The sequence below is a fragment of the Mastacembelus armatus genome, chromosome 16 (assembly GCF_900324485.2).
Source record: "Mastacembelus armatus chromosome 16, fMasArm1.2, whole genome shotgun sequence".
Taxonomy (NCBI): Eukaryota; Metazoa; Chordata; class Actinopteri; order Synbranchiformes; family Mastacembelidae; genus Mastacembelus; species Mastacembelus armatus.
In genome coordinates, this window is record NC_046648.1 from 18,964,183 (window position 1) to 18,980,040 (window position 15,858).

The following is a 15,858-nucleotide window of genomic DNA, read 5'->3' on the forward strand; positions in this document are numbered from 1 at the left end:
ATTTTATAGTTTATACGGAAGGACACAGGGAGCCAGTGAAGTTGTTTAAGGACAGGGGTGATATGATGTGAGGATGGAGTTCTGGTGATGATTCGGGCAGCAGAGTTCTGGACAAGTTGAAGTTTGCGAAGTGATTTGAGAGGTAGACCAGTGAGGAGTGAGTTACAGTAATCCAAACGAGAGGTGACAAAGGCGTTAATGAGTATTGCCGTGCTATCGGTGGTGAGTGAGGAACGGATGCGGTTTATGTTACGGAGATGGGAGTAGGCCGACCGGGTAGTGGTATTGATATGCTGAGTGAAGGAGAGAGTACCGTCTAGGATGACACCCAGGCTTTTAACTTGGGGGGAGGGGGGGACAGTATTGTTGTCAATTTGAATGGAGAAGGTGCTGGTTTTAGAAAGGGTGGATCTGGTGCCCACGAGGAGAATTTCAGTTTTGTCAGGGTTGAGTTTCAAAAAGTTATGGGTGAACCAGGATTTGATATTATGTAAGCAGGTAAGGAGGGAGGGAGGGGGGAGGGTAGAAGATGGAGCAGCAGAGAGGTAGAGCTGGGTGTCGTCTGCATAACAGTGCAATACAATGTTATAAATTGCGCTATAGACTTCATGGTTAAAAGCCTTTCTGATCCTAATCACCGGTCCAACTTTGAGCCCTTAAAACTCTTCACATATTTCAGTTGCATCAGATAATTGTTTGAACTGTTATTTCCAGTTTCTTTTATTTTGAAATGTATCCGTCCTCCACCCATTAGCTACATTGAAATCACCTGTGAGCAGCTGCTTAAAAAGCGCAGAAATCGCGCGCAGTTTCATTAACGATCACGTCCGTAATCATGGCCTCGAATACAGGTAATAAATCCCGCAGCCTTTCAGCTCCGTCGCTCCTTCATCAACTTTTCTTTGACGTGTGATTGTGGAACAGTTTCAGATTGCACCGAGGACGAGGCCAATGAGGGAGCGTCAAAGGTCGAACAGGTCAGCCACATCCTGAATGTGAAGCTGATGATCGCTTTGCTCGATGTAAACCAAAGTGTTTGTGTTTTTTTTTCCGGCTCTACAGCAACTGCAGGACGCTACGGACAGACTGGTGTCCCTGTCTGAGAAGATAACCGTATGTAACGCCCTCCTGAATGATCTGAAGGCTCTAAGTGATATTGTAGTGGTGAGTCCTTTTCTTATCGTGGATACTTGTGACTTGTTGCAAAACATGAAAATGAACCTTTTGGTGTTTTTTTTCACAGAACAAAGCCCTCCAGCATGCGTCCTTACCCCCGCGGAAGTGACCAGAAATGGAAACGTTATTTTTGTCTTGAAAATATAAAAATAAATGTAAGAATGAAACGAACGCTCTAAGGACTTTTTGGAAAAAAAAAAAACATTATACTGACAAGGATAAGTATTTTTTTAATTAGTATTATATTGCTCTCAATTCAGAAAGTTATGACTTTATGAAACAAGCATAAGCAAACATTTTTTCACATTATACATTCTTCTAAAAATACAAATCCTTAACAATTCCTCACTCTTTGGGTGTTGAAACATTTCCTTGGAAGCAAACAACTTCCTATCTCCCTTTTGCTTTTTTTTTTTTTTTCTCTTTTCTTACAAACACTCCAAATATGGAAAAAGGTTTGTGATGGCACAAATCCTGGATCTCAATTTCTCAAAAATCCTCTCACAATCTGCTTCCAAACAAATGTCACCATCAGTGATTTCTGCTGAAGTTGCCATTTGAGGTGAACTTCAAAAAGACAATTCTGGGGAACATGTCAATTTTTCTGCTTATTGATTACAACAAATATCAGCAGCGTTGACCGTAAATCTTAGTAAGGATGAGCCAACATATTCATGTCAATTTTTAAACATGTGAAAGCTTGAGATGACTACTTTAGAGAAAGTGAGCCCAAATGAAATGTGTACCCATGAAGTGTAAAAACAAAAAGGGAAAATCTGCACACATCTGACCAAAAACAATTCTTAAAACAGAATCATTCATTCACAGAATACTCCTAGACACAAATCCAGTTACTGCAGAGGTTCAATTGCATGTGAAAGGATAGCGGTGGTGCAACATTCATGGAAACAGTACTTGGACACAAAATCATTCCCACTACTCAAAATGTGAAAAATGCAATACAGTGGAGTCAAAGAAGCATGCTTAACATGTTGAAAAAGCAAACTTTGCCACTGCTAGGTTGTAGCAGAATGCTACAGACAGAAGTGAATGATTTTACTTGGAGTCAGTATTTCAGCTTATGAATGCCTCACTTTATATTGCATAGTTGTGCTCAGTGACAGAATGCATCTATGAGAACGTGTTTTTAATGAATGAGCTTGACTCCCGGCAGTATTTAATAGTGAGAAAGAGTAAATAATTACAACTTCCTGTAATTTCAATTGAGCAACATCACATGTAGTTACTCCTGATATCAAATGCATATGTGGAATGGTTTATAGGGCAAAATGAGACTGGAGCCTCTCACAGCATACCTAATTGCCGCCTTGATTTATGAATAGTGGACCCCCCCCCCCACACACACACACAAATACCAGTTATAAATGACATGCATGTTAGTTATTTTGATTCTATAATCTGGAATTAAATGTAGATGTAAAACATCTGCATCTGTTATTTTGATTATATTTGTTAGCAATGCTGCATATCCACCTTAAGTTTTTCTCTCTTGATGCTTTTTGCCTCAGTGTGATCTACTGCTGAAAGTGATTGCCTGAGACTCAATGAAGATGAGTGTTTCGGCATGTCAATGGCAAGTCTGTAGCAGAGACTGTCAAGGCAAAGAGGCTCATAGAACAGATAATGTTGTAAGGCCAAGTATCTCTACACTCCAGTATACAGGGCATAATGCCATTGCTTCATCATCATTGCATTGTGTCCCATGTGAAACAATACTGTTAAATTATACTCTGAGCAGGAGGCTATGTGTTACATATATATTGGTACATTGGGAACTGTACATAAGCCTAGCTGCTTATAGACCTATTCAACTAAACACTGCGAAATCTTAAAACTCTTGTGCATAAATGTGGCTAGGGGAAAAAATGCAAGGATAGAGGGTATACATTAGCTCCAAACTCTGAGTTAGTAATTCAAAAGTCTATACAAAAATACAAATTCTAGAATAATCTACAAGTTTCTCAAAGATGTTTACACTAAAATGTACTGTATTTACACTGTCACCAGGACACCATCCTTTAAATGCTACTTTACAGCAGTTCTATACAAAAAATCTGTAGTGGTGCTGCACCTTAATTAACAAGCTGTCAAGATTATTCATTTTACAAGTTAGTGTGCAATAAACAGGGAAGAGTGCAGCAAAACATAGGGCTACTGCAAGTGAGGGGCATCTGGTAAGGAAAGCGCACATCTGAGTAACAAATTAAGGGAACCGGGATCAGTCATGACTTGATGCATCCCTGAGAGGGTCACAGCCCTGTAAAACATGGGATGTTGACAGTAGTTCCTTAATGTTTCATTGTGGACAATTTTTGCAAACAAGCAAATTCTAAATAATAATTTGCTTCACTGTGCAGTCTACTATAGGCACCTCTTTTCTCAAACTTGCTCTTTAGCAAGATCCATCACATGCTTAAAACAAAAGCAAGTCAGTAACAAAAACAGCTCAACTTGAAACTACAAGTGATTAGAATAAATTAATAGATTTTTATATCTTGAGGAAATTGTAATACCAGTATAATGAATGAATCAAGCATTTAAATAAATTAAAATGTACATCTTAAATTAATTTAAGTTATAGGCAATTTATGATTTATGTATTGACTTAATTTCACTTGAAGAGTTAGGCAGATCTGATCACAGGTTATTTTCTGAATTACTAAATAACTGTCAAATCAAGTAGAAAAGAATCATCACATTTACTGGACTATACTAGTCTTCCTAGAAGCTAAAAATACTGAGGCAGTCACTTCATACAGTATAACAGCCATATGAGGAGCAGCCCCTTCAAATTCCTGCTGGGAGCAATGCTTGATAAAGTTATATCAAATTCCTCTAATATACAGTGCACTCTGGTCAGTTGCATACCAGCTTTAAACATTGTCAGAATCTATAGTACAGTACAAGGATATAGATACGTTTTGTTTTCCTGCACAGGTGTGTAACCTTCGAGCCAGGAAAATGGAACTCATAAGTTATCAGTGCTTGGACAACACTTGTTTCATTCAATTCAGAGTATGTCATATTAGGGGTATTACATATAGTTTTTTTTTTTTTTTTTTAAAACAAAGGGTACACTGACCTTTCCCTGCATTAATTATCATTAATGTTGCTAAATCTCAATAAGCAAATTAATTCTATTTCTAAAAACTCAACTACTGCAATGACACTCAACAGAAAAAAGTATTCATAGTTTGGGTATATATGTTGCACAATGCCATAAAGAACAGAATGCACTGCAGGTACAGGAGGTTAGATGTCAAACTATAAACAGAGAAAGAAGAGGCGTCACACAGGAGAGTGACTGGAGATGTGGGTTGGGATTGATGCCTGTGGATGAGTGGGAGAAAAAAAACACATGGTACCAGAGTCAGAAGGCAGCTCTTCTAAGGATTGCCATCAGTGGCCATGTTGAAGTCATCTGTAACCAGCAGCAGGGCCTCAATATTGGCGGCTGTCTCGGGGCTCTGCAGAGAGAGGAAGTCCGAGACATCCATATTGGCCAACCCGTCAGTTGAGGGAGGGTTGGAGGTGGCAGTGTTGCTCACCATTGTGGAGAATGTCTGAGCTGAGGAGGAGGAAGAAGGGGGGGGCTCCATTCTCACATCACACACTTTGGAGGAAGACACAGGGAGGCAGCATGAAGATGATGAGGTGGCTGCATGGTGTGGAAGCTCTGGTGGCTGTGAAAGTGGGGGAGGAGGGGGTTCTGATGGCTGCTGCTGTGCTGAGGCTGAAACGTTGGAGGAGGCACTCTTTGAACTCTTGTCTTTAGCAGAGTCCCTGCAAGCACACTGACACTGGCAGGATTCCTCCTGTTTGATGATAATGACTGGCAAGCTGAGGCCAATCTGCTGGACTGAGTTACCTGAGGCAGATAAAACGAAAAAAGAAAAAGAATTCAATGAAAAAATATACTAGCCGAGTCGATGGCAAACCTCAATCATTTGCTTTCCAAATGTCCAGTGATTGAAAATATCTAAGAAATAAACATCAAAGGCTAATGCAGGGATATTAACTGTTGGTAACAGTTTGCATTCATCTGTTGGTGACACAGGAGGAAAAGAGTTAATGCCACATTTAATGACAGACCTCGGTACAGAATGTGTCTTATCAGTGGATGAACAGATCAATCCAGTGTGTCTGAGGACACTTCAGAGACGCTAATCTACGTAACCTACATGTCTTAGACTGTGAAGACACAGTAGCCAGAGAAAACCTCTGTAGACAACTACAGAAAACATACTAACTGTACACGACAGGCCTGGACCAAGAACCTTCTTGCCGTGAGGTGACAGTGCTCACCACTGTTCCCCCATCCCACCTTCCAGCCTAAGATGATGGTGCTATTTTCATCATGTCTCCAGTACTGTAGGGGGATGGACAGTACATGAAGAGTTTAGACTATCATAATGATATCTGCCCACAGACACTTCTTCTTATATTCATTCATTCATTCATATATTCTGAATGTTACCGCTGTTATTTGTGTCAAGTATATGATTAAATATTATCATGGAATAAGGTTTAACTAATTAGCACTGTGTATTAGCAGTGTCAGAATCCTGCAATTGCATTTGTATAGTAAAAGAAATGTGACAGTACCTTAGTGGAACTCCTATATACTCCTACTGTAATTAATTATGATAAAGAAAAGTTCATGACTGGATGATAAAACATATGTATTTAATTATGAAACAAATATAATAATTCACTACACTGACTTACCAGCATTTCCTCCAACTGGTATGGCTGTAGTGAAGAAAACCTTTTCCACTTTTGGAGCTCCTTGATGTGGCTGTGAATAAACATTCACATTTGAAGCAGAAAAAAGAAAGCAAGCATGCTGACCAAGGCAGCACTGTCCAAAATGTTTCAATGCACATATTAAATTATTACACTAATGTTTGGAAATTATAAAGCAAAATGCATGAACTCCATTGTCTGTAATGCATACAAGAATATGTATTTAAACTGAAGAAGGCATCATAAAATCAAATGGAGCACTCACTGCTTGCTCTGGGTTCTGTTGGCTGTTGGATGCACTGCTGAGAATCCACTGGAGGTTCTGGTCAGACATGACCAAGCTGGGCTGGAGCAGGTTCTGGTTAGGTGCTATGGTAATAGTGGTAGGGGTGGAAGCCAGACCAGGACCAGAGTTGGGGACAGGGATATTGGCCAAAGGCACAGGTTGAGCCACAGCTGCAAGAGCATCTGTTGTGGTGGCTGCAACAACAGACACGGCAGCAGTGCCTGGTGCTGTGGTGGTCAGTGCTGATGCCACAGGTGGAGCAGAGACTGGTGGTGGGAGAGGAGAAGTCTGGGTGGCACTATCTGGCGGTAGAAATGTTGGTGGTAATGTCACGTAATGCTGAGAGGGGACATGGTTTGATGCTTGGACAGAAGCCTGAGCAGGCACATCAGAGATTTGTTGAGGCCTGGTTAGTTGCATGAAAGGTGGGTGCTGTGTAGAGCTGACAGTAGTGGTGACAGAGGCAGAGGTGGGGGCCTGAGAGGAAGAGCTCTGACTGAGCTGGGAGGAAGCTTCCATAACTGCAGTTGTTTGGGAACAGGAAGATGAGGAGGTAGGACTAATAGAGAAAGAGATGAGAGACGATGCATCGGTCACTCCTGGCTGGGTGGTGGTCTCTAGGGCGAAAGGTTCAGCAAGGCTCTCTGAGGAAAAAAAGTAAAATCTCCATCAGTGGCCAAATTGAATGAATAGAATTCAAGTGAAAGGGCTTTGAAATGTTCTTACCATTGGGATGGGCATCATCTTGGCTGACACTATTTTCAGGACTCTGGAACATGAGCTCAAAGATTTTCACAGGGGTCACACTGTTGAGGTCCACATTTTGAGCCTTTAATAAAATTAAAAGTGATTTACAAAATGCATCAAGTGACATTGCTACTACAGTGGGGAAAAAGATAATGTAGTTACATCTCTAAGTAGCTGTCTTTTAATTGTTTGTTTGGCAAAGGTCAAGCAAAGGCCAGTCTTACATTATGGACATTTTCTCGTAGCTCTGAGTCTGTAGAGATGAGGCTCAAGTCACTGAGGCACAGTGAGTGATTTGCATCCTGTAATTAAGAGATGAATGGGTGTTAATCAAAGTCATCACTGCTATGGGATCAAGTGCTGACTCTTGCAAACAAGACAGATGAGCAAAATTGAAAAAGAATACAAAAACTTTATCATACTATAAGATGTTTTTAAATATGTAAAAACTCAAGTTTTACTCTAAAGGAAACCCATATTATGTATGTGACAGCACATAAGACAAGTTTTTAATAAAGTGAATAATACGAGGACCATGACTGCACATGCAGCAGGACAGGACCACTGTGCCAGCACCGAGAGAGAAATATCCTCGAGTGTGAGAAGCTGTTGTACAGTGACTCACTTCAGAAATAGGATGAGTGAGCGTGACACTGAAGGGCTGGCCTTTGTCGTGGCCTCGGATGTGACTCTTCAGACTGTACTGGCTGCTAAAAGCCTTCTCACAGCCATCACTGGGACAGTTGAATGGCTTCTCCCCTACAAACGCAGAGAGTAGAATTAGGAAAAGACGCTAAAACAGTAAAAGCACATTGCTAGTTTAAGTGATATGTTTGTGTGTGCATGTCAGTCACATATTGCTCATTAACTGTAGTTTGATTTAAAATATTTTATTTTCAGGAAAAAAAGTTTGAACACAGAATTTAATGTTTCACTTTTGTTCCAATTCATTACAATGTGATACAAAGCATTAAAACATAGGCTGATTCTCCATTTGAACAGAACTAACTTTAGGATATTGATACACTGGTCTGATACATTCCTTCATCCACAGGCTGGAAGAATTACATAAAACTACATATAAGGACCCAGGTATTAGAAACCATATGAAGAGGAGTGATTAACTGGCACTTTGGGAAGACCATCCTCCATTCCTGAACAAGCACACAAAAATGTGAGCAAAGAAATTGGTCCTGGAAATATCCAGTGAGGGAAGTTATTTGTCCAATACAGTGAACATGAACACAGCTTTTTTTTTTCCTTTGTTTGGATAGGGCGCTTAACTACAATTTTACACATGTTTTGGTTCAGTCTACTTTAGATAAAACAAGATTACATAAAACAAACCAGAAATACACACCTGTGTGTGTCCTAACGTGTGTTTTTAAGTGATGGCTTGCAGCAAAGGCTTTACCACAGCCATCGTGGTCACATCTGAGGGCACACAGAAAACAGAAAATTATAAAAACAAATAGCCCAAGACTAGATTAATACCTAGGGAAGAATTCTCAAGACACTGCATTTCATTATCCATCTACAACAAAGTCATGCCCCTTGTAGAACAGCACCAGAGACTCATCATATGTATATAACAAACTTTATATAGTATGGTGCATATGATTTTGGCACTTTTGATGTTTAGATTCTTATTCATCACACAATACATAGGTTGACTTTGTTAGAATTCCTACCATTTTAAGGGGTAGTCAATTATTGAGTTGATTTTGTGTTTACTGCATTTGTATGAAGCTGATTAATAAAAACTAGTGATTGGTATTACTATTAGCAGAAAAGCATCACCACATCTATTGCATGAATAGCAGAAGAGCTGTCTGTAAGTATCTGTTAGTAACACTGTTCCTTGCACTGGGAGTGGGTTAAACCTGTTGTGATAATGGTAATGCTCACCGGAATGGCTTCTCCCCAGTGTGTGTGCGAATGTGCTTCCTCAGGTCGCTGAGCGTGGTAAAGTACTTTGTGCATCCCTCCGATTCACAGTTGAATGTCTTGCCTGTGTGAAGTCTCTGGTGTGCTTTTAGTCTGCAGAGGTAATCAAGTGTGTTTCATTAAACTACAATGGGTGGCTTGCAGAGAGAAACAAACTAAGCACCGTGGTGTTAAATACAATGTGCTGATTCTTGTTGCACTTAATTTAAGTGGTGGTTGTATAAGGGTCGGGGTGGCATGGAAGAGGTGTGATGAAACTAATGTTAAAAAGACAATCCACTGATGTGTGGCTGTTAGCTGACTTCAGTAACAGCCTCTGACATGGAGGCAATCATGGCAGCACAGCTGCACCAAGCCCCAGACATGTTGTCATAGCAACGGAACAAATACAGACCAAAGGGCTCTGATGTGGACTGCTTCAGATCCCAGCAAACTCAAAATGGTGAACACACTACTAAGTAAATGTGTGGCTTTGCTCAAAATAAGTATCTACAACATTTGTTGTTAGTGTTGTCCTCTGTCAGTCATCAGAGTGGCTCAGGTCATATTTCCAAACTGTCATACTCTAAGAGGTCAAGACATCAGCTGTGTCCTATCTTGCATTCTCACCCTAAACTTTAACTGGGCCAAGTGGGCCCAGGATATTTGGTATTAAGGTATGCGAAACAAAAGATAAAAACTACAGGATTTAGGCAACACTGTGTGCCTGGGCCGTGTGTGGATTAAAGGGACTATTTTCATTTAGGGAGAATGGACAATTAGGGAGAAGTTAGCAGTTAGGGAGGAAGAACATAAAGTACACAGCACCCTGAAAAGACAATGTTCTGCTTTCTTAGTACTGCTCCTCTTATGAGTGTTTCTTGTGTTTTACTTTGCATATTTTTAACAGATTCTGACAGTTCTGAGCAAAGTAATTTACCTATAACAATGCCTATAGTACCAGAAATATATATCAAAATATTGCGGTCATAAAAAACTATATATAAGACTTTAGAAATGACAACACTATATATTGTACAACTCACTTTATGGCAGGTTCTCCCCAGTGTTTGACTTTATATCATCACACAATCTAATTCTTTTTACATTTTTTTTTTTTTTTAATTCCCAACCTTAAGGTTGACAAAGGTTGACACTGCTAACCACACCTACAGTGATGGAAATGATCCAAAGACAACATACTGTTTACACAATATCAAAAGGAGACATAAAATACTGCACAATAAAGCTGCATGCAGGCTCACCTATATAGTGTGTTGAAGGCCTTCTCACAGCCTTGCACGTCGCATTCAAACGGCTTCTCCTTGGTGTGAACACGGACATGAATCTTGAGGCTGTAAGAGGTGAGGAAGGCCTTTCCACAGCCCTGTTGATTACACACAAATGTGTACTCGCCTCGATGTGTCTTCTGGTGTGTCCTCAAGTTTCCTGCTGTGCTGTATGTTCTTGTGCAGCCTTCAAACATACACTGGTAACGCTTCACCTGATAGAGGAAGGAGAAGGAGGGGAGTCAGTACATGAACATGGTAAACGGATTTCAACTCTGTATGAAACCCTAAACATCAATTAAATGGTCCTTAATGTGCAGTTCACAGCCAGGGAGAAAGTAATTTGTGAATTCAGCTCAGCATTACCCAGCCTTGCCACACGATGAAGTGACAGCCTGAGTCAGTGTGACCTTTCATACGGACTTCAACTGAATGACTCAACCACCCATCAGCACATGAAGAGGGTGAGCACAAAGGACAGCTATGATGACTAACCCCCCGATGCAATACATTCTGTCCAATTCTGTTTCACAGCACTAGCCGCACTGCAGTGTAGCAGTGTTCTTCTTCGCTCACATAAAAGCCCAGGGGAAATTGAATAAAAGCTGATTATTCTCTTCTTCAAAAAATGCTATCCTGTCACAGAAAACAAGAAGGAACAGGGTTTGACATTAGCCATGGCACACAAAGCTACTGTGTGGCCACTAGGGCTAGGTATTTCTATCAATTTCATGAATCGATTTGATTTCAAGTCATAAGGTCTCAATTTGATTTGATTCAAAACTGACTCATTTAATGATATTTCCATTTCAAAACCAACTGGTACACTTGGAAGTATGTTTTGTAATTTTACTGTTTTTGTAATGTTTATGTAGCAGATATGACTGGTGCAGGGACAGTGCTGAGAGGGAGAGACAATGTGTATGAGGCACAGGAATGCATGGGGAGCAGTTTGTGGAAAACATGCACAAAGACTGACAGATATGTACAGTAGCATTTGTTTGAAAATAACTTGTTGGGGCTGCCAAAAAGAGACTATGTACTAAGAAGCAAAATATATGTATGCTATATATGCATGTTTACAAATGAACTTGCCATTGTCATTTAAGTTCTAACCCATCTACATTTCATTATTCATACACAGAATTAATAGTATTTACACAGCAATAAACTTTTCTCATAGTGACGCCTTTATTAGAAGGAAATCTAAATGATGCATCAGTGAACCATCTCAGCAGTCTCAATACTTCATTTCACAACACAATCTAAGTGATGGATGGTAAAACCATTTATTTTATTTTAAAGATGTGGGAGAGATCGCTTGTTAGGCAAACATCCTTGCAAAGCCACTGTGGGAAGCCTGCTTAAGCTTATAGCTCAGGACTGTATTCATCTCCCACACCATCGTGACTCTTCTCCAACATCAGTTTGATCATTTCACAGAGCACTGTGTGCTTTGGTCTCCCACGTGTAGTGGAAAATATCACTCCATTATAAATTAAAAGAAAGTGAGAGTCTTTAGAGCTTGATGATGCTTGTTCATCTAGAATTTTCAATTTGCTAAGACCCTAAAAATAAGCCAATCTTAGCTCTCCATACAATTTTCACTATTACTAAATTTGTTTTTTTCCTGTCGTTTCGCATTCAACATAATTTGCAATTTGCACCACATCACAGCGTGCTAAGATTAACATCGGCTGCACAGTTGCCACAACAGACTTAGTTTTTTTATGTAAATGTCTGATTATTAGTTTATGTGCTAAAATGATATTTGGCAAACCGCAATAATGCACTTTCGGGCACAGTGAAGTATCATAAGTGACTTGTTTATTGTCGTCTTAGAAATCTGTTCTCTGCATAATGGCAACATGGTGTCAGAACGAAGTCATCACAAATTAAGTTTCAATGTCATAAGAATGACAAAGACAACACAGACAAACTCAATATCTTTAGACAATCCACCACTACACCAAACTTCAAAACACGCAGTATCATATTTTAGATTTTTCTAATAAGCTGCGCTGTGCTGGTGAGTTAAAATAACCTACATGCCACATGAATTGACAAAGATAGTACCCTATACACCACCTTTTCTTAAGACTCATTAACCACAAAAGTGTTGCACAATTTTGTTGCTGCAGTCTTGTTAGAAATATTAACGATTTGTGCAATTTCTTATTACTTACAGACAATAAAAACTCCCACAAAATCTCCCCAACTACACAATAAAAGTCACCCACTATGTGCATATTAGTGTCACTGAAAATTTATTGACTGGGGACCAAGTTGTTCCTGTGGTACTTCATCCTGCCTCTTCTCCTGCAAGGGCCAGTTGATTCACCATGATACACTCACTGTCGGGTATTTTCACAGACAATTTTTTCTAATTAGGCTGAGACAGGTGTCACAATATGGCAAATTCACCACATAAACATGAATTGGAAGCAGAGTTGGTTTCGAGTGTGCCAAGCAATGAACTAGCACTGTGAAAGTAGGATGACCCAACTGTCCAGCTAGTAATACTATCATGAAGGTTCTATGTGACAAGAGTAGTTTACCAAAAGTGCATTTATATATTGACTGACAGCCATGAGCACTATAAGAAGGGTAGCTAGCTTTAACATATTTGCAAGTATTCTGGAAACATGGCAATATATTACAAATGTACTCTGTATTTCACCAAGAGCCTTCATGCAAGGAAAAACATTTGCTACCTTGTTAAACCATGCAAGTCGTCAGTTTGTAAGACCATTAGATGTGTTAGAAACATCAATTTACTGTTCTGTTAAGCAGTTAGCTTAAATCACTGGAATGACTTCCATAAACCACACAAGGCATTACTTCAACACTAATCAAACCACAGCAAACCAAATATTACTTCAACAGTAATCAAACAAAACCAAGCAATACTTCAGCCATAGTAGCTGACCACATTCTACTGACATGCCACTCATCTTTGTGCAGTAACTGCTAATTGAAAAGGAATTTATGCCATAGTTAGTTAAGAGAAGCAGAAGTCATAGATACAAAGAGCTACTTATTAAAATATTACACAACCGTGATCATACTAAGAATTACAGAAACATGGTATTTTTAGGCAAAGTAGGCCACTAGCAAATTTACATTTCAACAGTACAGAGCTTTTACTTCTAAAGGAAATACATTTCTTCGGGCTTACCTCCCTCTGCTTGGTCTCCGGGCACTCAGAGTGCAGGGTGAGTGTGGCCCCCTCTATATTGCGTGGCATGGGGGTGGACCCTGGATTTATAGTGAATTGAATCTGGTCTGGAGAGATAGTGTGGTGTACATAACCCTGTGACATAGCATCAGGGTCAGTCATAAAGGCCAGAGAGCCTTCCTCCTCATCTCCATCACCTTCCCCTTCAGTTAAAAAGGTGACACCATCTTCATCCCCTCCACAATGAACCTCTTCCTCACCCTCCTCATCCAGCCGAATGGGGTCTCTCTCAATTAACACTGTGGTGCGGTCGTACACCCGACCAGAGGATGATGAAGGCTTAGCTATCAGGTCTTCATCTTTGTCATAGTGGATCTTGTCTTCTTCTTCTTCATCATCCCTCTCCACCTCAAAGTACATGGTACGAGGGCCATTCTCACTCATGGTCCCTGATGCCTCTCCTTCCCTTGGCAAGAAGGACTGCACTCTCACACTGTTAAAGTTACAGTCTGAAAAATAAAGGTGCAAAATTACATTGCTGTTCTTATTTTGATTTACATTAGTTAGTTTATTCAAATCAAGAGGAGTTTACTAAGTTTATTTGTAAAGCAAACATGAACTTTAAAGAATTTTGCATACACCAAAAAAGGCAGTAAGAGAAAATATAAGAGAAAATGTTAATGAAAGCCACAATTTTTAAAGAATAATACAGAACTAAAAACGTAAATAATACAAACTTGAAAAAAAAAAAAACAACGTGCAGTGCAATTAGAGTGCCGACAGAAATGCCTGAATAAGAAATTCTGGGTATTTAATAAAGGGCTCTGCCAGATGAAGAATACTCAAATCTAAATCTCAGTGCTGGAGGAGACTTCGCAATTTCTGGGAGACTGTTTCAGATATACAAGGTATAAAAACTGAAGATAAGCTGAGTGACCATGCACTTCAAATATTTGACCTTTACTGTGTAGTACCATGTGTTGACAGGAAGACCGTTTCAAATTCTTCTACTGAATGTTTACAGTCTTTGCTGTGCTCACCTAAAATCTGAGGTTCTGGTGTGTACCTGTGACTGTGATTTACGCCATCACAAAGACATCTTTATGCAGCAGTTAAACTGTCATAAGAAAAAATATTTTATATTCATAGATACATACACCTTTCTAGGTGTGAGCGTGTGGGCTAAATCAGCCTATAGTTCTCACATCATACGTTCATCCTGTCATCTTCAAGGCCTGTTATATTAACCGGGATCAATTACCAACAAATAGGCTAGTCAGAGGCGCGAATGTAGGTGTCATTGAAATGGGTTTGAGAATACTACTTTAATATGGAGCTCTCTAATCCTAAAACACACGTCCATGTGTCAATCAAAATAAAGTTAATTACATTCAGTAATAAACGGAATGCTTCACATTAAGATAGGGATTGATAATACATACTATCCATACTGAAAGTCACAAGTCGAGATCTAGAAGTTTCTGATTTCAACCATAGATGTCACGAGACAGAAACAGACAAACTTAGCTAACCAACAGTCACGATTCATGATCTCCAGCTGAGTAAAAGCCCTCAAGAGGTTTTATCATAAATATGGTTAATGCACAAAATGTCACCCTCACGAAATGTGCCAGTTTAACGTTACTTTTCTATAGCGCTACTAGACATGGCGAGCTAACTAACGTTTACGATACAGGGTAGCGTGATAAATATAAAATACCTGTAAAATTTACCCAGTTTGTCGGACAAATAGACACGGTAATGTAATTTTATTTAATATAACGTTACAACCAGTTGGCTGTACAATAGTCGTCTGGTTGGTTACTCACCTCACGTTATTTCACATCTTGATCACATCATTAGCCTGAGTGATATGTCGCTAGCTAACTGGCTGCAACAAATAACTTACCTAACCCTTCGTATTTTCAGTAAGTTTAATTATGTGGCCGTATCTCTTAACGTTACATAACCTGACCACAGAGCCAACATAATAATACATATTTTTGTGTTTAGCCCCAGACAGTTAGCTAAATGAACGTTTAGTCACTAGCCAAGCCAACTGCACATGCAAAGCTTCGCTAGCTTCCAATTTAGCTCACGGCTAAGCTATTGAGCTAACTAGCGCGTAACGTTAGCCAGTTAATTTTCGACAGTTGATATCACCTATCTTCCTTTTGAGATGAATAACAAGTTCCGTATTATCAACCGATAATCGTGCACACTGAAACTTCAGTTAAACGATGATATGACAAGAATCATATGACACTAAAATATATTTACCTGTGATAAAGATTTTAGTCCTATCCCTAAGCTTTGGATGTTTAGCACTTTCTTCCTATCTGCTGCCCAGGACAACATACAACGTCACAACCAATCGTGATGAATCATGGGAAATTATATATCAATACTGAAATAAAGTCATGAATGATAATGATGAAAACATTTTTCAAAATATGTGACGACGTGTTATGTGGCAAATGCGGTACAAT

The 15,858-nt window shown here is 39.5% G+C and overlaps 1 protein-coding gene across 2 annotated transcripts; it reads right to left on the reverse strand.

The window, feature by feature from the left end:
• Positions 1–1,402: 1,402 nt before the first annotated feature.
• On the reverse strand, positions 1,403–15,732 carry mtf1 (metal-regulatory transcription factor 1). 2 transcript variants are annotated; one of them, XM_026317062.1, is made up of 11 exons: positions 15,650–15,732; positions 13,370–13,878; positions 10,168–10,406; positions 8,885–9,016; positions 8,337–8,410; positions 7,602–7,735; positions 7,201–7,278; positions 6,956–7,058; positions 6,209–6,873; positions 5,926–5,995; positions 1,403–5,065 (listed from the first exon to the last, which is right to left on the reverse strand). In XM_026317062.1, the coding sequence occupies exons 2-11, from the start codon at positions 13,811–13,813 to the stop codon at positions 4,584–4,586; spliced, it is 2,421 nt and encodes an 806-aa protein (XP_026172847.1). In that variant the 5' UTR covers positions 13,814–13,878; positions 15,650–15,732; the 3' UTR covers positions 1,403–4,583. The 2 variants fall into 2 exon arrangements, with proteins under 2 accessions (XP_026172847.1, XP_026172848.1); XM_026317063.1 differs by lacking the exon at positions 15,650–15,732 and adding an exon at positions 15,199–15,621.
• Between the last annotated feature and the right edge of the window lie 126 nt (positions 15,733–15,858).